Consider the following 26868-nt stretch of genomic DNA (forward strand, 5'->3'; position numbering starts at 1 on the left):
TTTACTACTCTTGACTTAAAGATACAGAAGTGGAAGCATGTTTTATCAAGCCACTTACCAGTATCTTATACCTAGTAGTGGCTGATGCTGGGATACAGATGGGTACACTGGCTCCAGGGTACGTCTATCCATGATACTATTTTGTCCTTAGGTATTAGCATCTCAGCACTGATTTCATACCTGAAAAATGCTCAAAAAAGTAGAAGAGTTTGCTTCTCTCATGGAAAGAAGAGAGACAGAGACATAGGCACAGAAAGTCTATCTCTTCTAAACAACACTATAGCGACTTTTTTTATTTTTAAAGAGAGAGAGAGAATTTTTTAATATTTATTTTTTAGTTCTCGGTGGACACAACATCTTTATTTGTATGTGGTGCTGAGGATGGAACCCAGCGCTGCAGGCATGCCAGGCGAGGGCGCTACCGCTTGAGCCACATCCTCAGCCCACTATAGTGACTTTTGACATTAATTTTCTTCCTATTTATTCTACCCACCCAAGCTTCCTCAAGCCAAATATTTAGGAGAACTGGGTTTTTTCCTTTAAAAGTTAAGACCAACACCATGTGTTTTCTGGAGCTGCATTTACAAACAATGGTACCCTCCAGTGCTGTGAAATACTCATGTCCATTCTTGCAGTCTTCAGTCACATTATCAAAGCACACATTCAATCATTCTTACATGAAGCCAAGCATGTGTTCATCCATAAGGTCACCTATTTGACAAATATTTATCTGGTGTTACTGTATGCCACACCCTGTTCTTGGCGTGGAGCGCAGGACTTCTCAGCTCTCCCAAGGCCAGCCCCTGACTCTGTTCTACCTCCAGTTCTTCTGCCTGCCTTATGTGACCACTCCCCCTGAGCCTTTTAGCTATTCCTTCCCACTAATGTGGATACTCCAGCTTCCAGCACTCCTTGCCTTTTTGTTCAATTTGTTGGGGATTTAGAAATCTGACGATAAATTTGTTCAAGTTTTGTCTGAAATGAGAGTAAATAAAACCTAGATGCTGTTTCCAAGAGCAAAATACAAATGAAATAGTGGGTGTTAGGATTAAGAAGGAACGTCTAGGTTAGTTGGGTTTTATCCAATTTCTGCGCCTCACTTACTGTGTACCCTTGGGCAAAGTCTCCAGTCCCTCTAAGACTGTGCTTCTCATCTCTAAAACAGAATAAGAACATGGTTCTCATCTCAAAGGACCACTGTAAGACATATATATTTGTAGAGTATTTATCCTATTACCTGGCACACTGCAAATATTTGTTTGCTGTTCTTATTTAGCTTATAAACTTTGTGACAATTATTTCACTTCTTGGAGACCTGTATTGGTGCTCTTTTTTAGGGGAATCATGAAGACTCAATTATAAGGTCACAGCTGTATTGATCACTTATCATGTGGGCAACAGCCTGGCCTGTGACTCCTTCATGTGGGTTTGGAGTGAGGATACCCTAATCTGATTGCTTCAGTTAGCTTAGGTTCATTACATACATATTGCACGACCTTGAACCATTTCTTCATCCTCTCTAAGCTCCAGTTTATCATCTGCAGAAATTGGAAGAATATTACTTCCCCTCATAGAATTGTTGTGAGAATTAGATCAAAACAACTTTATGATGTGCTTAGGATGGTACCTAACACATAGTAAGTTATGGAATAGAAAACACCAAGTGTCAACCAGTGTTCTTATCTAGGAGTTAAACATCATTGATAAAAGTTTGAAAGACAGTGATAAAAAAAAATTTAGACATATGTCAGCAAAAACAAAACATTTATGCTATTCATAACACTATATACAAGATCAAGTCTTTAAAAACCATGTATGATGTGCCAAATTTATAAATACTTAATGGTAAACTTAGATATGTGATGCCTTTTGTAATTTAATAAGGTTAAGTCTGTTTTGAACTCCCCATACCCACGAAGATACCTATCTATTTACTGCTAGCCCATAGCTCCCAGTCAATATTCTCAGGCTGCCTTTTCATTGAGCATTAAAAGATGAGCAAACTCGTTGAAATTTTGAAAACATTCATGCTAATTAGTTAGTGGGTTTAGACATCTCCCACTCTTGTTTAAACTTCATTGTTTTAAGTGGCTATGTGTCCAAAGGAATTAATGTAGCTGCCAGACAACCTAACATAGAAACAGAGGGTAATGTGAAATCAAGCTTTTCATACATTTCTGCAAACATACACTCTGCTACAGGAATGTTTAAAATTCCTATCATGAATAGTTAAATGAAAGTATGAAACACATTCTCTTCTCCTTTGTTCACATGACTAAATCTTTGGGGAAAAACAGGGTTTACAAGTCCAGAGGCCCTCAGGAGCCAGGCAGGATGCAGAGAAGGACCTAAAAAAACTAAGTAGCTCTAAGAAAACTGAAGTGAAAGTGAGATGGTAAATGGAAGTTGAACCTAAGGCCCCAGAAGGGGACACAATAAGGAACAGTAAGGGCTGTAGCCACCGGGAAGCATCTGCACTGCTTCAAGAGGCTGCACCACCAACTCTGGAACCAGACTTCTGAGGTTTCAAGTTAACCCAGAGATGGAGATCTGCTGGTTTCTGAAGACTAGGAACTGGCTTAAGTTTCATCACTGCCAAAGACAAAACCAAAACTGCTCAAAAGGCAAAATCTGGTCCTAAGCCTATGTTCTGCCTGTGTCCTCTGCTAAGACATTCTTTGCTGGGTGACATGGTTTTGACCATTGTAATGCAATAGTTGAACTTGTTAATTTCATCTGCACTGCCATTCCATGAGGGTAAGTACTATTAATACCTTCCCATTTTTAGTTGAGGAAGTTGGGGCACAAAGTGGTCTCTTCTTGTCCCACTACTCTTGGGCAGGCCTGAGATTCTAACCCTGATTGTGTGGCATGCTAGATAGAGTCTGATTTTAACCATATTCTGACACTTCTCACAACAAAATAGTTTAGGCTTCTCCCTCTATGTGAAACAAGAACTTTGTCTATGTCCTCTGATTCCAATGTGTTAGTTTTGTCCTATGTGAGTATCAACCCAAATATTCCTTGAGCCTCAACTACATATAAAACCGGGTTTTATGTGCTGTAACACATTTGATTTTTATCTTCATTAATCTAATGTGCGGAATATGATTTTAGAACGAGGGTAATACTGTTGAAATGGCTTCATCTGGAAATGCATCAGTTTGCAAACAGATTGGCATATTATCCACAAATATAAACATTTACAAAAAAATCAGGCATCATTTGATGGCTGTTGCCATAATGATTCATTGGCACAGAAGAAACGCTACGTGGTGAGAGGTGCCAAAGCTGTTTGACACATTTCAGTGGAGTTCATTACACACACGAAACGGAACCAATTTTACTCAACAGTGACTTTGACATTTACAGAAAAAATGAAATGGAGGTTTAGAAATGAAGACTTCATGTGAAATCCCTACCAAAAATGTTAAATTGGTTCTATCCTTATGTCATCACTTCTAGAAGATCTACCATGTCCTACAGGCACACTCTTTTATTCATAGCAGGAAGCCACCTATTCAAAACAAAGGTTCTTGGGTGATCAGAAAATTGATCTTCAGCAAACTTAATTGGCTATAAAACTCTTCTCTCTGAACAAATAACATGTATTTTTAAAGATTTATTTGTACAAAGGCAAGTTTACCTTTGGCTTCATTTGGTTTAATTCATCCCCACATGCTATTCTGTTTGTTTAATTCACTATATTTGAATGTCAACACCATGCTTGTTTCCATTGCACCCAGAGCAGGAATGGAGAACTTCAGGCTCAGCATTGAGTGCAATGGGGTCAAGAGACTTGTTAAGTAACTGTAAACAACCAGCTGCTTCCTCCTTCATTAATTATATAACATGAGAAAACGTACCAAAAAATAATAAGTGGTTTGTGACACATATGCTGAAAAGAGTTCTATGCTTATTCGTTAGGATGACTTAAGTGTAAGTTCTTCAGTGGGTTGGGATGACTTCAGTCAAACAATACTTCAGAAACATCTTCTGTGGGTAGCATCATGCAAAGTGTTATGCCACAGTATCCTCATGCAACACCCTTTATCTGAAAAAACAATTTCATAATAGATTTTGGAGCCTTCTTTTATTAGTTCAGTAGTAAAAGTATATCTGTAGCACTGCTTTACCAAATGTGTACTGTGCTTTCAAGACCCAAGTTAAGGCACCACAAACCAAAAAAAAAAAAAAATGAATATGTTTGGTTTAATTTGTAAGTCTAGTAGCATTATAGTAATATTGTCCTCATTAGAATTAATCAAGAACACTAGAACAACTATATGCCAGGTCTGAATTTTAAAACTCTCACATAATTATCTTGCTTTCAAATATTTACCTGTTTGTCTGTAAACAGTGTTAATGGAATCAGTATCTGAAAACCAGATAATACAGTTGAGTCATTCAAACTGTTATCAAACATAAGTCACTGGAGAAGCAATTCAATCAATGGAGAAATTTTCTAATTACCATATTAATTATTGGTGAATGAAAAGTGATTCCAAAGTACTCTAGGGAACCAGTAGACATTGTAGTCTGTCTTTTCATTCTAATATCCTATGGAACATATTTATACTATTAATTTCCAATAATCTAGGACAAAGGTTGTATTAATCAAAGGAAAACTTTGCATTAATTATCACATATTCCAAATTAATAGAACCTGAATTAATGAGGCCCAGACTCCTCCTGAACGCCATGCTTTGACTAAAACCTGGACTTGACTAAGTACTTCCATAAAGATTAAAGCATATACGCATGTTTGCTGCCAGGCAAATAAATTTTCAAAGTATGCAATTATCAGTGTTGTGTGAGTCTTGCCCAGTTATCCATAAACATCTTAATTACCTTCTACATGTCACTAAAATCAGGCTTCTGCAAAGATTTTTCTGGATCAACAACTTTTTCCCATCAGATTTCAGAGCATATCTATGATTGCTTATAAGAAGTAGAAAGTTCTCCCCGCAAAAGCCTAGACCCCAACAAATAGAAAATCCAAAGTTGAGACAGAGTCTTGCTAAACTATCATTAGACTGTAATTAGGCAGTTGAATTTGAATTTTTATAGAGTTGTTTATTTTCCTGAGTTTCTCTTAATGCCAAGAGGAGATGAAAGGGAGGGGTTGGGGGGACACAAAATGGTACAATATTTGCCTTCTCTCCCACTGTCAAAACTTCTGGTTCCTTCTGTGTATATTCTTACTTGTCCTTCCAGTCAACCTCCTGGCATCTATAAATGAGTCACCACCTCTAATACCGCTGGCCCTGCACTCCTCCTGTGTTTTGACTATTCAGAAGTCAACAGCTGCCCACGTTACTTATGAGCACTTTTCTTTGCTTGAACTCATGACTATTCCTCATCTTGAATCCTGGTTTTTCTGATTTTTTTTCATTAAAAACCCTGCTAGGAGAATATTCACTTTCTTTGCACTTCATATTTTCAGATTAAGTAAAAACCTAAAAAATGTGTTTCATTTTAATTATATCTGATTCTTATCTGATAAAACACACGAATCATGTCAGTATGTTAATTGTCAATACCATTTGTACAAAGGCAAAATTACTAAGTGGAAGCTAGTTCTGGTTTTTCCCCTACCTTAATAAAGTAAAGATTTTTTTTTTTTAAGATCTTAGCATAATAAAATGGAAAGGATAAAAGAAATGAACAGATTCTATAAGTGGATTGGTCCTCTAGCACACTCTCCTTTATCCATGCTCTTCTCTGTTGTGCAATCAGTGGTTACAGAAATAGCGTGTCGCTGCCATCCCTGTGTCTATTACTACTAAGTGCTGAATCCAAGTCCACACAAAAGAAAACAATTAGCCAGAGAATTCATTCTGATTTTCAAGTGCTTCTTTGCTTCAAATTTTAAATGAATTTTGACTTGCTTGAAGATGCTTTCTGAACAAGAAAGTATTTAGGCCTAAGAGAGAACTCAGCTTCTGCAGACTCATGAAATGTGTGATAGATGGAGTCTAGACCAGCAATACAAATAGTAGTAACAATAATGAAAGTAATATAACAATAAATCACACTTACTAATATCTTTCTAAGGCCCTGGTACTGTTCTAAGTACTTTGCACATAAGGACTTGTTTAATCCTTACAAAACCCTATGAGGTACATACCATAATTATCCCCACTTACAGAAGAAGAAACTGAGGTAGGGTGAGATTATTTTCCCAAATTCATAGAGACTAAATTTCAGAGCCTAGATCTAAACACAGGCAATCTGACTTCAACATTGATAATCTTAACCACCATGCAATCCTGCCTATTAAGAAACATTAAATGGGGATTGTGAAGCTAAAAAGATAGAATGTTATAAAGATGTGTATATTTAAAGTTTAGAGAGGTTTTTTAATCATAGAATTTCAAGATAAATCTGCCCTTCTAAAAAAGCTAACATCAAATGTGAATGGCTCGTGGTATTCAGTTTTGCATATTGAGTTTTTAACAAGGCCTCACCCTGTCAAGTTAACACAAGAAGAACTGGATTATAGCAAACTAGACATTATAGAATACTTGGAAACACTGCTTAAATTTGCATCACTTTAAAAGCTCATTGCCAACAAAGAAAAAAATGAAATACTTGACATTTTGGTATCTGTGATATTAAAAAGAACTAATATTTAATATTCAAGTGGCAACAGCTTGTAGAGTTTGCATACAACACCCACAGGGATCGATTTTTCTTTAAAATGGCCTTTAGGAGCCAGCCTTTTAAGCAGCTGACGCCTCCATTCTCTGCATCCCTCTTTCCTGCCAGCACCATGGAGCTCACACAGAGTGCAGCAGCAGACGTGTAATTCTTCACTGCAGGATTTGTCTTTGCAAATAATAGAGAATGTAGGAAATTAAGAAAAATGTAATTGTGCTGAATCAACCTCAGTGTAATCTCTACTTCTAAAAATGAATAAATGTCTTTTGAGGGCTTTTCTCCATATGCCCTCTTGTCCCCTCTATGCCCCATCCATAGTAGAGAGAAGAATCATCATTACCTAATTGATCGTCAGTCATTCCACACCTGTACCAAGGCTGCAAAATGACAAGGATACTGTTGCCTGGCATTTCTCCAGAGTGACTAATTGACACAGTACTAATTTACTCACCTGTAGAATTTTCAACTTCCCCAGCCTACTGTCAAGAAGATGCATAATAATGAGAAAAAAGGTTTTAAAATGCTGAACATCATGAAATATTTCACTTATCTTCCAACAGAAAACTTCCACTAAGCTACTTGTTAGGTGGTTATAATTACTCACTGCTGGAGGGAAAAATGGTCATGTATACATTTATGTGATAGAATAATAGGAATAAAATGAACCACTCTCTTCTGACATTAGAATTTTAAAAAGGCGGATCAAATTCCCTAAAATATGTTTCTTTATCATGGCTTAGAGTGAGTATAGCAGTTCAATTACTATTATATCCTACCCTAGAAAGTACTTCCTTGTTGTTGTTAATATTTTTTAATAAAATGCTTTTCCTCCATCAAATAGTAACATATCAGGAGGCTGAGACAGGAGGATTTCTGGTTCAAAGCCAGCCTCAGGAATGGGGAGGCACTAAGCAACTCAGTGAGACACTGTCTCTAAATAAAATGCAAAAAAAAAAAAAAAATAGGACTGGGGATGTGGCTCAGTGGTTGAATGCCCCTGATTTCAAACCAATAAAATAAAATAGTAAGATAAAGGAGTATTTTGTTAGATTGTCCTCCCACCCCAGATATGTAGAAAAGTTCAGGAAGAAGGCAGGCATAATCAACTTTAAGCATAAGCTAGTAACTCAAGTTGGGAGATCTTTGCCAAGCAGTCTGGCTCCAGAATCTTTTAATGGTAGGTTGTATTCTTGAAAATTAATATTTGCCATGGAAAATTATTACCCACATGTATAATAGCTGACTTTTCTGAAGATCTTGCCGTTGGTGGTCCTCACTGTGATTCTTAGATATGTTTGATGCATCTGTGAAAATTACATAGAAACTGTTTGACCAATTTTAATATACATATGTGATTGCTTAAGATACAAGTGAAATTTGGGGATAAAAAAATCTCAGGATCTCCTAAATGATTTTGAATAGAATTGATCATTTAATTCTTATTAGCTCTTAAATACAATTTCTATCTGTTGTTCATTGACCCATCCCCTAATGTAAGTAAATCTCAAGAGCAAAAATAGTTTTCTGGTCCAGTCTGGAGAATGTGAATTAAATAGGTTTATTGTCATTGGTGTAAAATATCACTTCAGAAACTTCAATATGCTAACCTGCACTGTGAAGAAAAGGGAACTGTCTTTTCCAACCTTACTTGACCCAAACTGTTCCAACACAGCACATTTCTGCAGCCAAGAGTCTGCAGAATAGGTTCTGCCTTGCCTGGTGCCTGGCACAACACAGGTGCGCAATACATCCTCCCGAAATTTCAACATTATCCACTTTCAATTGAATTTAAATTGTCTGTGGTATTCTTTGCCTTAGATTTCACGAGGATAAATATGCAAATAGAATCAGAAACACAAACTCGTTTCTTCTAACCAGATCTCGGCCCACATATTCCAAGGTAAAAGAGTAGTGAAATAATCCATTCTGGCATGTTGACCTATAGCAATGCTATTACTTAAAATAGGATTTTTAAGTGATAGAAAAGAAGGAAAACAGCAGCTTCCTACCGGCACATGCCTTCCACTTAGCATATCTGAAAGACCGGTTTCCTCATTTCAAAATTGATAGCCAACTCTTTTTTGTTGTTGTTTTGCTATTCAAATTTCTGCCCCCCTTTTCCAGCCTATTTGCTCTAACACTGAATTTTAAGCATCTCTAAAAATGCTTGATATGTTATTATTCTTTCCAGATATCCTCTGAAAGCCAAGCAAAGAACATTAAGGAAGAAAGGAGGAATGAGGCTGGATACCGTGCAGTGAGAAGAGGCGCTTCAAGGAGAGGGGGACTCGCTACCCGGGACTCACGGTGCTATCAGCATGAGAACTTACCGGTACTTCTTGCTGCTCTTTTGGGTCGGTCAGCCCTACCCAACTTTCTCCACTCCGTTATCTAAGAGGACTAGTGGTTTCCCAGCAAAGAAAAGGGCCCTGGAGCTCTCTGGAAACAGCAAAAATGAGCTGAACCGTTCGAAAAGGAGCTGGATGTGGAATCAGTTCTTTCTCCTGGAGGAGTACACGGGATCGGATTATCAGTACGTGGGCAAGGTAGGATTCCTGTGCGCGCTTTCACATTCTGGGTTTCAAAGCCTGAAGAAGTTACTTCTCATAAATAGACGGGGAGGCTGTGAACTGTTCCCCAGTACAGTGAGAATTGTTGCTTATCTGGTAAGACTTTTTTTTTTTTCCTACTTGAGTAGTTTCGGGAAGAAGACTGTAGCAAGAAGCTGAGAAATGTTAGCTGTGCCACAAAGAAAAAGAAAATGCTTCAGTGAAAAATGAAACGCCCACAACCATCCGCATAGGATTATCATAAATCCTTTGATTTTTACTTTAGCTTGAAAAATGGGGTCCAGCTATTTTATAAAGAAGGGTGGATTAAAATAGGAATAGAGAGATTGTGCTGTGAGGAGAGGTAGGTTCCTTTTCCTCATCTGAAAGCAAACATTCTGAGCTGGAGTCCTTTGGCCAAATTCAGATTAACTATTTCTTAACTCTGCTACCTATGCCGGCTCTGTTCTGGACCAAATGAAGATTTTTGTTGGCAAAACCCAGCACCATGGGTCAGATGGGGTGGTTATCTTGGCAGTGGTTACTATTTAGCCTTAATCTCAGTAATTGGCAAGAATGAGATGTTTTAAATTCTTATGATTTACTGTAGCCCGGTTGACAAAAGAGAAAAAAATGGTTATGTAAAGGTGCTATTTCTAAACAGTTTCTGACCATCTTACTGACTCTAGAATGTAGAGTGAGGAGGCATGGCTTATTATAGCCCTTACAATTCCTGGAGCTGAGTCAGAGAAGCAACTTGGGTTGGCTGTCATCATGAGTGTCACTGAAATTGTATCATCACCTACCTTCCTGTTGCAGAATATCTGCATACTGCAAAGAGGTAAAAGAAAAGCCAGGAATGTGGGCTCATGCTTTGCAGATTCTGCGTTCCATAAGGTGGTATTGATGAGAAAAATGTATTGATACGCATCCCTTACATAAACAAATTGAGAATGAACATAAAAATACAGATATAAAATGTCTTCATTTCTTATCATAGCAATTATTTTTGAATGCCTCTATTAGGGTATCACGCAAATAGAATAAGTCTTGCCGATTCCAAGAGCTTCATGTTCACACTTCAATCTGTGATCAAATATCCCTGAATCACTGTGTACAAAAATATTCTAAGTATTTACCACTATGAATGAAGGAGAAAAGCCGACCATGGCTTAGGCTGAGATAACCACCAATGTTCCAGCGAAGTGAATTATTAATGTGGAATAAAATAGGAAAGGGAGTGCTCAGTGAAGGGGTGAACATCAACATAGATCCCCCAAGGATGTAGCCACGTATTTGCTGTGAAACTCACACACTGTGTGACCACTGAGGAAAGACAGTTCATTGACTTGTACTGCATTTCCTTTGTGAAATTTGAAAAACGCAGTGTTAAAGCACTTTTTACAGCACAAATATCTATCTTATTGCCAAAGAAGATTAAGTTTTAAAAAGTGCTTTGTCTAAAGGATTGACCCCCCCTTCCCCCACTTTTTTTCTTTTCTGCTTTTCTTCTCAAATTGTGATGCCGTGTTATGTCAATGATGCCACATATTCTTAAAGAAAGTCCAGGATATTTCAGAATACTAGAAGCAGTGGCAGCTAAAACTGCATAAGAATCAGTTTCACAGTTATAATTGTGAGAGGTCCAATTGCCATGGGGAAAAGTTGCAAGCTGTGGACTCAAGCAGATCCGAGGAGCATCCCTGTGCTGCCAGTTGCCACTGTGACCCAGGGCAGGTTATTAACTGTTTCAGGTTTTCATCTCTTCATCTAGAACATACATGAAGCAATGCATACCTGGTGGAGTTGCAGGGTGGTTTGAGACAGGCAGTATAGGTTAGCACACAATAGGTGTGTAAAGAAACTACTATTACTGGTGAAAAATTCATTGGATATGCTCTATTAAACATATGTGCAATGCAGTCGAGTGGAACATTGACTTCTATATCACTGCAGAAGTAAAATGGGGTAATTAGCAAATCTCAGTGGGTGGAAAATGTAGAGGATAATGGTAAAATCCCTTTGCAGTGATGGCTTTAACCAGACTCGTCGCACGTGGATATTTTGAAAAATTTCCCTACCTCACCATCATCTGCTCTTCCCTCTTGCCCCTCCCTCAGCTCCTCGCATAGTTATGAGACATGAGGAAAAGAAAAAACATTTTTCAGGGGAAAAAAAAAAGAGAAACAAGTGTCCCTCATCTGTGGCCATTTGGTCACCTTTAATTGACATGGAATAAAACAGACACCTGATGTAATAATTCATATCATCCATGTCAGGAAACTTTTAGGACAATGTTAGACTAGAGCAGAGGTTCCAAAACTTTCTCTAAAGGTCTTTTTCACAGTGGCCTTAAGGTAAAAGAAACACCTAATGTCTCCATTATTAAATAAGCTCAAACAACTTAGTATTTCTGCTCTAACAATCTAGTAACTCTTCGAAAAAAAAATGTCTTAATTGACAGAAAAAATATTTTTATTTCACTCTTAACTACAGTTACTTACAAATGGAATATATGCATTTTTTGTGCATTGCACGACTTTTCAATCAGATCTGATACCACCCTCCTTGTTTCCTTTTCCACAATGATTTTTGTACTATGGTTGCTTTTATCACAGCCACTATGGAAAACTTGGGTTACAAATGACATCATCCAATGGAGTGCAGCACCACCTACTGTAGAAATTGAGAACTAACTTGAACCAGTAATTCTCAAGGGGGCTGATGGCAGTGATATGTGCCTATCTGTCCCATGAACTTTTTAAAAAAGTTCAGAGGAGTTTCCTACTGCATCCCAGGCTGCCTTGGCACACACTCCGGGGAACCATGGGACTCTAGTTAGGTTGGCACATAAGATGCACAAAAACTAAAAAAGGCTTCAATCTTGCCATTAGCCCTACTAAACAATAATTACCCAGAGCCTAACAAGGTTGCCTAAAACAGAGAAGATTGATCTGATCCGTATGTGGAAGGATAGAAGTGTGAAGTGAGGAAAAGTAACGCTGTTGAGCACATAGAACTTAAATTCTAAAGAAAAATATTTTCTATTACAAACATTTGATGTTTATATTATCTTGGGGTAAATCAGAAGAGATAGCCGCGACTGTGGTGGAGCAAGTAAAATGTGAGATGGGAGTGGGGAGCAGAGAGCTTTCAGGGGTACAAGAGGAAAAGGGGGGTCACAGAAGGTCACGAGAGCCAAAGAGGAAATCCCAGGTCCAATGATGTAAAGAAATAGGCAAGAGTGTGCTTAGAAGCTGAAGCCCAAGCTAAAGCAGTGGGACTTGCCTTCTCTCCCTGTCTTGATGCCCCTCAGCCTTCCACTGTGTTGCACAACCAGTGAGATGAGAGGGGAAACAAGAAAAAGGTAGGGCTGGGGGGAATGCATTCCCTGAGATGAAACTGGTGAAGAACAATTGTAGCTGAAATATTGATGAACCAAATTCTCATTTATGAGAAAAAATCTCAACAATTCCACTCATACAAAAAGGTGATGGCAGGTAGAGGTAACTGGAGAGGAGTCCTGTGCTGGGTAAGAGTTTGTGACCATAAGATATAAACATAGATACAGATATAGATAGGGATATTTTTTTCCTAAAATGCTTAACAACTTTTGCAGGCAACCTTGAGGTGCTTTAGCATAAGCAGCATCTGTGAGAGCTTGTTCAAAATATACCATCTCAGGCCTCACCCCAGAGCTTATAAAATCAGAATCTGTGTTTTAACCAGAACCCCAGGTGAACTGTTGGTACAATAAAATTTGAAAAATGCTGCTTTTAAAACACTTTGCTTGGGCCTTACCTCCCCAGAGATTCTGATTCACAGAGGTTTTAATTAAGTATTGGTGATCCTAACATGTTACAAAAGTTGAGAACCACAATCCTAGGATGTTATTCTTGCCAATCATAATAACAAAATGCAGCAAGTTTGGTGATAAAATGGGCATCTGTGGTGTTTCAGAAATATAAAGGAAAGAGGCCCACCAGGCTTTGGGGTTCAACAGAGCTTCCTAGAGGAGTTGATGTTTGAACCCCATTTTAAAGGGAGAGCAGGTGTTAGCTCACACTGCAGAGGGAGGGAGAGTTGCCATTATCTCCTAGTTAATTGGATACAGAAGCTAAAGGTCCAGAGTCAAAGGCTTAGAAATTGAACAACCAGGCCAGTGTAAGTGTCCCTGATGACACCAGAAACTAAGAAGAGCCTGTTTTCTTGTCAGGGACTGAAGAGAAGAGTATTTGATTTTATACAGAGTCCACTTGGGTTATCTCTGGCTCAGGTAAACTTAATAGAAAAATGGGAGGGAAACATTACAATACCAAATTTTCAGAAACCCTTGCAAGCTCTACATAATATTGCAATTCCTTGATCATGATTGATATGTAGTCTAAGATTACAATACAAAAAGAAGAGCAAAGGTAGCAAAGGTAGATTGGATTTTGAAGGTGTGGGTATTCACTAATACAAACATGAGTGTATTAAAATCTCAGAATTAGGTCTAACTTCAAGCTAAAGATTACACATTGTTGTTATTAAGCAGCCCCAGGTTAAGTCTCTTGCACCTTATCTTCTAGTGTTCTTTATACCTTCCTTCCACACAATGTACTCAGAAGACATAATTCCATTAGAAGTGTTTGAGGTGCTTTTACATCTAGTAGCTTACAAGGACATCTGTTTTATGTAATTTAATAAACTCTACTTTCATAAGTATTTTCTGACATTAGCTTTTGGAAGTTGGCAATGGTTTTCTTCTGGTAGGATTCTAAAACAGTGATATGTTGTTGTTGGTAGTGGTGTTTTAATATCATGAATTTTTAGGTTCTATTTGAGGCTCCAATGTGCAGGTTTTTCCAATATGCATTTCTCTTAAGTCTTTAAAATTGACATCTTTCAATTCAAGGAAGTCATTCTTCTCAAGATAATTAATTAGTCAGCAATGTTTTAAAAGCCCATAAAAATAAAAGTCATCATCCATATGCACCTTTAAAATTAGGGATGGGCAATTATTTGTTCCCATAATTATCTGATCCAAACTTAGCAAACATGGAGCAATATTTTATCCATTCTGCAAGAACAGTTAAAAGATGATGATGTTAAAGAATCACTTTCTTTTATTCTTATATTATGATCACTTTTCTGAGAAGGCCACAGCTTGAGTAGAGAGCTCCCAGCATTAATTAGATGGGTGGTTAGGAATCTGAGGCACGTGTCACTTCAAACAGCTGCAACAGATTAAAGTGATGTCACAGCTGGCATTCACTGAGTGTGGCTGGGTCCCAGATACTGTGCTCAGTGCTTCAAAGGTATCCTCTCATTAGATCCTATGGTTTTGATATGGTTTGTCCCCACCAAAATTTAAACTGAAATGTAATTGTTCATGTAATGGTGTTGAGACGTAGTGGGGCTCTAAAGAGGTGTTTGGGTCACATTTGCAAGGGGATTCATATAATTCCCATGAAAGTAGGTTAGATATGACAAAAGCAGGTTGTACAGCACTCTCTGCCCCTCTCTCTTCTGCACGTACTTCCAGTCCTTCCACTTTCTGCCATGACTTGAATCAATACAAGGCCCTCACCAGAAGCCAAGCAAATGCTCTTGGACTTCCCAGCCTTCAGAACTGTAAAGCCCCTTTTCTTTAAAAAATTCCCAGGTTCTGGTATTCTATTATAGCAAGAGAAAACAGACTAAGACAGATCTTTATAGCAACCTTAGTGTATTACTTATATCCTTATTTTACACATGAATAAGCCAAGAAGTCGTGTGTTATAGACTAAGGTCTCCTGATGCTAGGACCCTGGTAGTGAGACTGCACTGCCTGACCACCTAAATTCCATTATTTCCCTTTGATAGTATGTCCACTGCTTCACAGATCCATTTTGAAGCCCAAATGAAAAAACAGCAGAACATGCTTTAGCATTAGTGATGGCATTCCACTCGATGCCACAAATATCTTCTGAGAATCTACTGTCTGAAATCTAAGAGAAAAAGAATTGTTTTTAAATGCTACTTTCAAAGAGCTATAAAAATACGGTTGTATTATTATTATGAACATTCCTTTGTTTCTTAATTTTAATTTCCAGAACACATCAGTGATATTCAAAATAGTTATAGAATGTGAGTATTTTAAAATTAGATATACAATTAGTGATCTTTTTGGTCATTGTGATTTTTTTTAAAGTCTTTTTCTTTCCCTTGATAACCTTCTATAAACTTCTGTTCTAGTTCAATGACCTGCAATAATCTTTTCTCCCTGAGTCAGGGCAAGTGCCTTGGGCACATCTTTCTTCTTCATCATTTAAATTTAATGCTCAGCCATTTAACATTTTTATATTTCAACTGGTTAGTGTATTTAAAAGAGAGTGGGTGCACACGCTCACTCATTGAATATACTTTTTAAAAATGTTTCATGACGTCGCTTACCAACTGCCAATATTGGCAGCAATCCTCATTTTATTTCCACTATTGAGCAACTGATTTCACATTCTTAATGACAAAAGCTTCAATTTGTTTTTTGATGCTAAGAAAGTGTCCTGTGTAGCTGCAATTTTCTGACTCTTAAACCTCCTTCCATGCATGGTAGCTCATGTGAAGAGCAGAAAAGTTAGACTGTCTGACCTTGGTCATAAACCCAAAGGCCGCCCAGGCTGTAGAAAGAGCTCAGTAACGTATAAAGATTCAAATAAGGACAAGATCCCAAATCCTCCAACTTCCATTTCATTATGCGGGTGGAATCCTACAGCTTCCTGCTTGAATTCAATATGTTGAGCAAAATGGAGGGATCAAGGTGAATAAAAGAGAGTTAAGAGTCCAGTCCCTTTTACTGCTGATGTGCTCCCTAAGTTGAACAGAGCTAGAGACTGTTGAGGGTCATTGAAGGCCCCATACTGGTTATGATAGGTTCCCCTGAAATCTATTCTACAGATATTGCTGAGCATTACTTTACTGGTGATGACAGTTTGTTTGTGCAATTATTAAACTGTATAATTACTTCATTTGACTAGAGTTCTTCATTTTTGCCATACTTTGTGTTAGATGGGAATATAAATATGCAAAATGCCAATATCCTAGTTTATATTTCTTTTCAATTCAAAATTCCTGTTTATCTAAATGCTGAATGTTTTCTCTGATATAAGGATGCAGATTCATAATGCAGGGGCGGGGGGGAGCATGGGAAGATTAAATGAATTCTAGATAAAGCAAAAGAGGGAGGAGTAGGGAGAATGGGAGTAGGAAAGACGGTGGAATGAGATGGACATCATTACGCTAAGAACATCTATGAAGACATGAATGCTGTGACTCTACTTTGTATACAACCAGAAATATGAAAAATTGTACTCTATATTATAATATGAATTGTAATGTATTCTGCTGTTATATATAACATATTAGAATTATATATATATCTCTATTTATAATTTTAACTGAATTTTATTTTTAAAATCAAATAATAAATTCCTTACATATTTGTAATCAACTGTAAATAAATTCTTACACCACCGGTTTGTTTTGGTTTTTTTCATGCTCATTAACATGAAAAGCCAAAGATATATTGTAGCCAAAATTATAAACTGAATTTTTGGAGGCTCTCACAATCTCTAACCCAAACTAAAAGATATCTTCCTTGTACTACAACCACGTTTTGCCAAAAATAAACAGATTTTCAGTGACAGCCTCTTCCTTTGATAGCCTTCATCAAGAAGTCAGTGAGCCATTGCTACCTCCGGGAGGTGATATTTTTGTGTATGTGTAGCATGTTGGTAGCAAACTCCACCTTATACAAGACTATATGTTGTCAGTTATCAAGATGACAATGAAACAGAATCCTGTGAGCAAGGTAAATATATTGGTATCCTTTGCAAATGTATCTTTCCATCTGGCACTGAAGATGAGTCAAAAGGAAACACAGAAATTTCCATTAAGAGAATAAGAAAGAGATTTTTTGGTTGCCATTATTGATAAATAAGTAAAAGTAACAAATAGTCTGAAGGCCAGTGTAAGGAATCCGATTTGAAATTACTCACCTGAAATAAAAAAAAAATGCATGCTAAAATTAAATTAGGAAACAAAAAATATTTATTGTCTCTTCCAGTTTTCCCTTCTTAGAGAATATATATGCACAACAGAAAAGAGGCATTTTAGAAGATAAAAATGTATACATGTGTGAAATATGTTTATAAATATTTTAGGTGAGTTGGTATGTTTCAAAGAACCCGAGGGCAGTAAAGGGGGTAAAACAAAAAGCATGACTTTGGGTGGGGGATGCAGTGCTGATGAGAGGGAACAGAGATTGGAGGTAAGTCATTACCTCAGCTATGGCATTTTTAAATAGATTGGGAGAGAAAATGCTTTTAATTCATTCAGCAATTATTCACTAAAGAGTGTGAGTGCCCAGCATAGGTTGCCTATGTTGGACCCCGACCAGGCACTGCTGATGAATAGTGGGTGAGCTATTCGATTCTTCTTTCCCTCAACTATTAAAGGGAAGTGACAGAATTATGGAGGTAAGGATTAAAGAAGTTAATACACAGAAAGGACTCACACAGGGCCTGGCATATCCACTTACTAAGGACTTGAAGGAGGAAGACACCCTGCTAGAATTGTGCCTTCCAGGAGAGGGAGAAACAGAGAATGGAGAAAGGAAGGCGAATGCATGGTAACTCCAGGGGCTCCAGGGTTGTGAAGTGACATACCCTGGGCCAGTGACAGAAGGGAGCGGCCAAGGCAGCTGAGGTGTGAGATTCACCCATAGCAATTCAGCATGCTGAGCTCACAGGAAATATGACGTTGTCTCTATTATCCCATCCAAAATAGAAATAAAACGCACACCACATTCACATTACCTGGCTATTAATCATGTCCCTTGAAAACATCATCACATTTCACTGCAATCTGAGGTTAGGTTCTTTCGATTGTAATGAAATGTGAGTATCTGGTTAGGTCTTGTTTGTTTTCAATAAAAAAATTTCAGGCGTCCAGCCATTCACAAGATGACTCTTGCACTTGGAGAATAATAATGTTTTGATTTGTTAGAATAGTTAAGTTAAAATTAATATCACAAACTCCCTGTTATTGAACCAAAGTTTTATTATGGAGAAATGAGTGTTGATTTCATTATTTAATTACCTGAATGTTTCATCTTCTCAAGAACAAAACAAAATAATTAATTCCTTGTTTAAGAATGAATTTTGAATTTAACTATATATGTAGTGTTTTGTATTCAGTCCCAAGGCTATTCTTTCAATTTTCCTTAAGATATTGAATTTAGCTTTTGAAAACATATATATTTGTATACTCTTCAAAACCCTAGACTATAGAGATCTTACTGATCTCTATATTCCTGGGTAGTGCCTAAGACAGCTCTTACACATTGAAGTCAGCCAAATACCACTTGAATTAAGCTATAGGTGATCCCAAAAGATGAACATCCACCTTCCCATCTGAAAGTCACCTTCCAATTTTTCTAAGTTTGACTGAAATATAATTGACAAATAAAAATTGTATGTATCTAATGTGATGCTCTGACATATACATTGTGAAATTATTACTACATACAAGCTTGATTCACATATCACTCACTTCACCTAGTTACCATCCATATGTGTGTGTTTGTGTGGTAAGAGCTTTTAAAAACTATTCTCTTAGCCAATTTCAAGTATAGTATAAAATCATAATATTAGCTATAACTACCATATTATATTTACAGCTCCGAAGTTCCCAGTTTCTAATGCAAGGCTTTCATATGCATACTATTGATAGTGGTGGTGTTTTTGCTTTGTTATTTCCTATGACCTTGCTCTGAATAGAGCATGGCAAGACCTAAACCCATTCCAACCCTGTTCTGGCAAGCACTGTAGGAATGCATAGGGTCACTGCAGACTCAAGCACACTAGAGTCTGGCTCCCATTGATAGTGTTTTGTGTCGGGTTGACAACCAAAAATCCAAAGTCTTAAAGTTGAAGGATGTATTTATTAGATGGTAAATGTATAAACCAAATTTATTATAAAATTCCTTCTTTGGAGACTACCTCTGTAAATTTCACATCAAAATGGCACAAATATGATACAGTAGGAAGTAACTGAAGCTTCCTCGGTGTAAGCAGGAAAAGCCAAAGACAACACATGTGTATGTGTATAAACTAACAAGAAAAATTAAAATATTTAAGCAGTAATAAATAAAATGGCATATCATAAAAGTAGGTTCCTTTGAGGCTTTAACAAATAAAAATCATATATTTAGGATCATAGAGGAAAGTTTTATACAAAATAAGAAAAGTCAAAGGGAGCCAGCCAATGAAAAGCAAATTTCTTTTTCTTAAAATTCCTAAGAGGCTACATTGTGCAGACAATTCAAGTGTTCAGTAAAAGAGAAATAATCATTTAGGACCTGAGGAAATTTATTGCTATGTCTCCCTCTCTCTCTCTCTCTCTCTCTCTCTCTCTCTCTCTCTCTCTCTCTCTCTCTTTCACACACACACACACACACACACACACACACACAAGAAATGTGATAAATATAGAAACAGAAAATATTCTATATTGAGGCCAATTCTTTCTCCTTCTTTTTTTAATCAACTGTATCTTTTAATCAACATTGAGAGTTTTCACAAGAAAAAGAATCATTTCTGAAAAATAATCTCATTATAGCTCTACCACTTATTTTATGAGTATAATTTAGAAAAGAAACATGAACGAAAATGTGCAGAGAAAGTTCTACTTTAAAATATAGTTACTCAAACCTTTAGCAAGTTTGATTGTTTTGTTTTATTGTAAAACATAAGGATCTGGCTCATTTCCTTACTTGATCTAGAAACTGAGAGTGGGCTGACTAGCTTGGTTTCTTGCTTGCTTTCATTCTTGGTGGGGTCAGGGGAGCAATGAAGGTATATACTCTACAGAAAGCCAACTTCCCTTTTAGAAATCAGGTAAAGCATAATTTTTCTTATCCAATCTGTATCTTCAACATTTTGCCTATTCTCCCAACCATGTGTATTACATTAAAGGATTGGGAGGGACTTTTCACTTTGTATTAAAGTTACTATCTCCATGATGACCTATCTACCTGTTCTTAAAAAGAGAGAGTTTTAAAATCAAACCCAGAAAATTAGGTGACCAGGCAGAGTTGACTTCTTTATGCAGTCCTATCTCCTCTTTAACAACGGAGACATCACTTGCTTGAGGTTTGAAATGGCAATGTGGCCATCCAAATGCTGATTGCAATACAAACCAGTGAGTGACACTTACAGAAGAAGAAGTTAAGTTATTGTATGCTGGAGAGACCCCCCCCCCAAAAAAAAAAATTAGAGATCATTCCCTGGCAGGCAAAGAGGCATCTTGGATTTTTTTTTTCTTTTCAGAGTTTCTTTGCAGGAAAATTGTACTGAGATAAGGAGCAATGATAATATTTTCTCACATTTTATCAGGCTGTACAGTTTATAAAACACTCAGATGCCCGCGCGTTCCTCAAGCGATCTGCATAACTGCTCTTACAGCTGAGCATGATTCATTCCTTTTGCATGAGAGAAAACAGAGTGTCAGACGGGTTCAGGGAACACAGGGTTTTGCCAGCAGAAAACCAAAACTGGGCTGGAGTCCACCTGATTCGATGGGGTTGAATCTAACATCTTTCCTTGTGCCACAAAATGAAGAAGATGATAAAGATGTGGAGAGTTCTTTAGACATGGTGACCAGTGAAATGACATAATTGCTCAGAAGCTGGAGGTGGGGGAAGAGCACTGGAGTTTGTGCCACTGGCATCACGGTGAGGACACTTTGGCCAGCATGGCCATGGGACAGTGCCCATTCCTCTTCACTGAGCATTTCTATTAGTTTCCTTAAGGAAAAAAAAAATTAAAAGGAGTTTTTGAAATCATTTAAGAACTTACAGCTGGTTCCAAAGCAAGAAAAACTCATAAATGAGCCCATAATCTTCTTTCCTAGAATTCTTTATCATTATTTCCTTGACTGTATAAGCAGGTTACAGAATTCAATTTAATCATCTTTTAGTGTGCACATTCGGAAAGCTTGAGAGTTATGAGTTTGAGTAAGAAATAGTCCCTCCCTCAAGCAAACTATTTGTTTTATAAAGATAGAGCTCTAACTTCTTAGATCCTAAGTAAGAGTCAGCATATAAGAATATCCAACATGTTTTTCTTCCTGTCAAGGAAAGTACATTTTAAAGGGCTGGGGATATAGGTCAGTGGTAGAGATTTCTCCTAGCTATGTGTGAGGTCCTGGGTTCAATTGACCCTTGTAATGCAGGAAAAGAAAAAAGAAAGAAAAATACATTTTTGGGAAAAGCTATTAAGGAACACATTTTTTGAAAGTTTCTCCCATTTGAATCATCATGTCTGAAATGTCTACATTTTATCTTTTAATATTTTTCCTAGGCATGTGAGTGTCAGAGAGAAGGAAGAAGAGAAAACAAGGCACGCGCATGTGTGTGTGTTTGTGTGTGTGTGTCCTTAGATTTGGCAATGGCTAAATAGATTACACTGTAGAGCAAAAAGGTAGGATTATAATTGGTGAGTTACAATGCCTTACTAAATCAATTTTTGACTGGGAATCTGCCTCTTAGCTTGATTTACCACTGGCTTTTTGAAAATGAAAATGTTAGACTAAGCAGGAGCTAAGACGAATGTCACAGTCTGCCAAGACAAGAAGGACCTTGGACTTCAGAAGCCAAGCAAAAGGCAGTAAACAATGCCTTTTGGGGAAATAACTTCATGCAGTTAATAAACCAGAAGGCATTTGTTTAATTGATAAATCCCAAATGAACAATAACATCTATTACAGTTTGTATCATTTGTGCCAATAGAATTTACAAATAACTTAGCCTGGGGCCTAATATAATAAATACAAAGAATCCAGAAAGATTCATAGGCATTGCAGGGAGTATTGTTTTGGCAATATGCTTTGACGAGAACAAGCTTAGCCTTTAGAGTCAGGCAGTCTTGGCATGGTTCCTGGTTCCACCCTTAACTTGGAGCAAATTACTTAACCTCTCTGACCTCAGTTTCCTAATAAAGGAAAAAAGAGAGAGAGAGAGAGAGAGAGAGAGAGAGAGAGAGAGAGCATAAAGGTTATCTTCTGGAGTCACTGGGAGAATTAATTGAGGTGACACAAAAGCATTCCTGCAGTACATGATACATATTAAGTGTGCAACAAGTTCATTTCCTTTCCTACTGCTGCTATGAAAAATTACCAGAAATGTAGTGCCTTAAAATAATATAAATGGATCATCGCACAGTTCTGAAGGCTAGAGGTCTGAAATGGGGTCCACTGGGTGAACATCAAGGTGTCTGCAAGATGTTCTCATGGAGGCTCCTGGGGAGGATGTTTCCTGGCCTTTTTCAGCTTCTGGAGGCCACAGGCATTCCTTGGCCTATGGCCCTTCCTCCATCTTCAAAGCCAGCAGCATAGCATTTTCATATTCTGCCCACTCCCTCCCTTTCTCCCCTCTGCTTTTTATCACATTTCCTTCTCCGACTCCAACTTTCCCCTTCCTCTTATTAAGACCCTTGTGATTACATTGGGCTCACATGCATATACCAGGATGCTCTTCTCACCTTAATCACATGTGTTAGATCCTTTTGCCACATAAGGTAACATTATCACAGGTTCTGGGAATTAGGACATGGGCATCTTTGAGAAGACCATTATTCTGCCTACCACAACAACAATAGCACCAAAGTTTTGTTCATTCAATAGTTAGTCTGGTACTTTTGACATTAAATTCAAGGTATTGAGTGTAAAAAATAAATGTCAAGGGAATTAATAAATTTCTCCTACATTTAGACTTAAAATTCCTTTGCTTTTAGCACTTTGTCAGAATTTCTCCTTCATATCACACAAGGTCTGTTTCAGTAGTTACTAAATCTAACAAGAGATAAAAGATTAAATCAAGTGGGTCATGGAATCTCTGCAAATGTAAAATGCCTTATAGTATTATTTAAGTGGACTTTAAAAGTTACAAGGTACATATTGAGAAGAAAGATGGAAGATAGAAAGATGGATAGATGGACGGACAGATGAACAGACAGATCAACATTCTCTATTTTGTGGCCCTGGTAAACATTTGTCAATATATGGAGATATTTTTAGTTGTTATAAATTGAGAAGGCATTGACATCTAGTAGGTAAGGACCAGGGATGCTGCCAATCATTCTATGATGCACAGGACAATCCCCAAAGCAATTGTCCAACTCAGAATGTCCATAGAGAATAATTTCACAAAATAAAAAATTAGATACAAATCTTTGTAATTCAACACTATTTGGTACAGTGTAAGTTTTTAATGAATGCTCATAGAACTGAATGTAAAGACCCACAAGGGGAAAAATATGAATAAGAGTTTCAATCACATGAACTGAAACATTGCCCTTGTTTATTGTGTGATGCTAAGAAGTTACCTCTTATGTTGTCTTAGTATCCTCATCAGTTAAAATGGGATAAGAACAGAGCCAAGATGAGCAACAAATGATACAATCCATGTGAAGAATTCAGCACATTTCCTGGCTCATAGTATGTACTTAATAAATATCTACTATTATTATTTTAACAAATCCCAGCCAGAACAATTACCAAATGATGAATTATATAAGAATGCTTTAAATAAACTATTTTTACTGTTATAAAAATCAGTTAAGGGGCTGGGGTTGTGGCTCAGTGGTAGAGCGCTCCCCTAGCAAGTGCGAGGCCCTGAGTTCGATCCTCAGAATGACATAAAAATAAATAAAATAAAGGTATTGTGTCCAACTACAAATTTTTTTTAAAAAGTAAATATGTTTTAAAAATCAGTTAAGTTTGTTATATAGGAAATATAATTTTTCATGTCTTAAGAGACAACATGCTATAATAGAAAAAAAACATAGGATGTGAGTTGGGCATGGTGGCACACATCTGTAATCCCAGCTCCTCAGAAGTTCAAGGTGAGCCTGGACAGCTTAGCAAAAGCCTGTCTCAAAATAGTAAAACGGGCCAGGGATGTATCTTGGTTAGTAGAGTGTTTGCTAGCATGTGCAAGGCTTTGGGTTCAATCCCCAGTGGAGGAGAAAGAGGAGAAGGAGGAGAAAATTGTCTTCTAGATTATTTTTAGAGCCCTTTCAACATATCAAGGGGTGATCCTGGCCAAAAAGAATAAAACTCACCAATCCCATTTATAAATGGAGTCACTAAACATTACCTATTTCAAGTTCTGGGCTGCAGGTCATGTTTCCACATCTGCTCTCTTCTCCCAAAACACGTGGTGGGGTATTCCTGAAACCAATGAATTCCACAATTGTGTGCTTTGACTACCAAGCACACAAACACAGTCTCATTTCTACTGTTCCCATTTTGCTTTAGGGGGATCATGTAAAGGAGAAACCCTGTTTCATTCCCAGCACCCTTCCTGGGCTTCAGTAGGGAAAGGAGGGAGTAGTGGACGGATCCCACAGATAATGTCTACTGAGGTCAAAGTCATCCTGCAACAAGGACCACATATGCCAAGGGCAATAAGAAATCACACCTAGACCTCAGGGCTGGGGGATGTGATGCTGATGGAGGAGGCAGGATGAAACTGGCCACCTTGGACTCTGGACAGCCAAGGTCATGATTCCACCTGCCCAAACTACAGAAGCCACTGAGAAAAGCAATGGACGGGATATATTGGCTACAAATGGGGTGGGGGTCGGGGTAGGGGGCAGAGAGCAGTACAAGGACTGCCCTTGGGTACAAACACTCCCACATTTTCCACTGACACAGCATGTGGGCCTCTTTTTTTCATATACCCAGGTGTCATGCTGGATTGGACAAGAAGCAGGAGAAAGCAAGCAGAAAGACTGAGATTTGTCTAAAAGAGTTATCTAAGGAGACCATATTATTGAATCAGGCAGACTTTATTGTATTGCACTAAATTTTGGACCCGGTATTCAACCTATATGGAGTTCTAAAGTTCAACAGGACTAGGGCTTGAGGGATAAGCTATAAAAATAATAATAATAATAATAAAGAAGAAGAAGCCACATTTTCCTGTGCACATCTCAGTACAGTATGAGAAAATATGTGACCCTTCAACTGAAGGGAAGGAATGTTTCTATTTTTACTAACTTTATGGCTCTTATTACCCCCAGGCAGATACTCAAGGCCTCCTCTGATTTTCTCCCACACTGAGCCTTGAAACCATGCCATGCACTCATACAGTTGTGAAGTCATTTTTCTCCCATCAGTAACCTAAGCTTTTCCAAGAAGTCTTCCTAAACCATCAGAGAACTCACGTGTTCCCTGATTCTTGTCCAGTTCACAAGTTTCTTCTCAGCCATCTACCATCTTTTTATATACCATGTTATTTCTAACTATCACTTAATAACAGGACCCTAGTGTCTTGTTTTGCTTTTTTTTCTTCTTTTTTTTTTTTTTTTTTTTTTTGGTACCAGGGATTAAACCCATAGGTGTCTAACCACTTAGCCATATCTCCAGCTCATTTTATTTTTTACTTTGAAACAGGGTCAGGATAAGTTGCTGAGGTTGGCTTTGAACTTCCCATCCTCCTGCCTCAGTCTCCTGAGCTGCTGGGATCACAGGCATGCATAGCTGCTTCTGGCCATTCTGCTTTTATTCTATAATTTTGTATCTATGAGAGTCAGCATTCCCAAGCCTAAATTGCAAGTTTATAAAAGACAGGTATCAGATGTTTTTTGTGTATTGCTTTGTGAGATTCTTCAGGCCAACAAATGTTTTTATATGGTCTTGGTTGACGGAGTTAAATGATTTTATAATAGAATAATTTTTCTGTGAAATGGGGCATTTTCCATTAGTTTCTGCAACAGGATGATACTTGAAACATGTTTCAGTAAAATCTTGACCTCTTTTCACCATTAACAGATAACTTCTGGCCCAATACTCAATGTGTTTATAACTCTCTGTAGTTATAATTAGTCTGCTCTTGTCAAGAAATCCAACACAAGTTGGTTTTATTATTGTAGAGATGTTTAATTGATTTTTAAAGAAAATTATTAGATCTAAGGCAATATCTTAAATTACTCCCTCAGATTGTTCAGATTAGACCATGTGCCTACTGTTTGATAGTAATTGATGAATTATCTGGGAACTGCAGGAATGTGTGTATATTCTTAAAATACAGAATTATCTATCTTAAAGTCAAGCAAGAAAGAAGAGATGGAGAACACTTAAGTTTTATCAATTGTCTACTATGTGCCAAAAACCTTCATTCGTCATTGATATCTTATCCAAGTTACCCTTTACAACATTTATTCATTCACTTTTTGCTATCATTAATTATTGGGGACCTATATTTTGCCGGAATGTTGGTTACTAAGAATACAGAGTGAACCAGACAGATTTGATGCCTTCGTTTATGAATTAATGATCTAGATAGGGAAATAGCTATAAAACAGGTCATCAAAAAAATAGAAGAGGCTAAAGGCTTAGTAGGGAATGAATTGAGAGTACATAGGAGAATCTAACTGAGTCCAGCAACTTAGAGAAATTGTCCCTGTGGGGATAAATCAAGCAGACCTGACATACTAGTTGAATTAACCAGGTGAAGATGCTAAAAGTGGACCACATGAAGGAGGACCTAGAACCTGCAATTTGAGTGTTGCTAAAACAAGGAGAGTTCAAAGGAACATGGTAACTGATGAAGCTAAAGAGAGGAGCAGAG

At 37.5% G+C, this 26868-nt stretch overlaps 1 protein-coding gene across 3 annotated transcripts in view; it reads left to right on the forward strand.

Moving 5' to 3' along the window:
- CDH6 (cadherin 6) overlaps positions 1–26868 on the forward strand; it is a 117082-nt gene that overhangs the window by 58436 nt on the left and 31778 nt on the right. For all 3 annotated transcript variants that reach the window (XM_081282081.1, XM_081282082.1, XM_081282083.1), the window contains exon 2: positions 8855–9209. In XM_081282081.1, coding sequence (XP_081138207.1) covers positions 8982–9209 — 228 coding nt within the window. In that variant the 5' untranslated portion in view covers positions 8855–8981. The remainder of the gene's footprint in view (positions 1–8854; positions 9210–26868) is intronic.

This window comes from Spermophilus citellus (assembly GCF_964194105.1).
Source record: "Spermophilus citellus genome assembly, chromosome: 1".
NCBI lineage: Eukaryota > Metazoa > Chordata > Mammalia > Rodentia > Sciuridae > Spermophilus > Spermophilus citellus.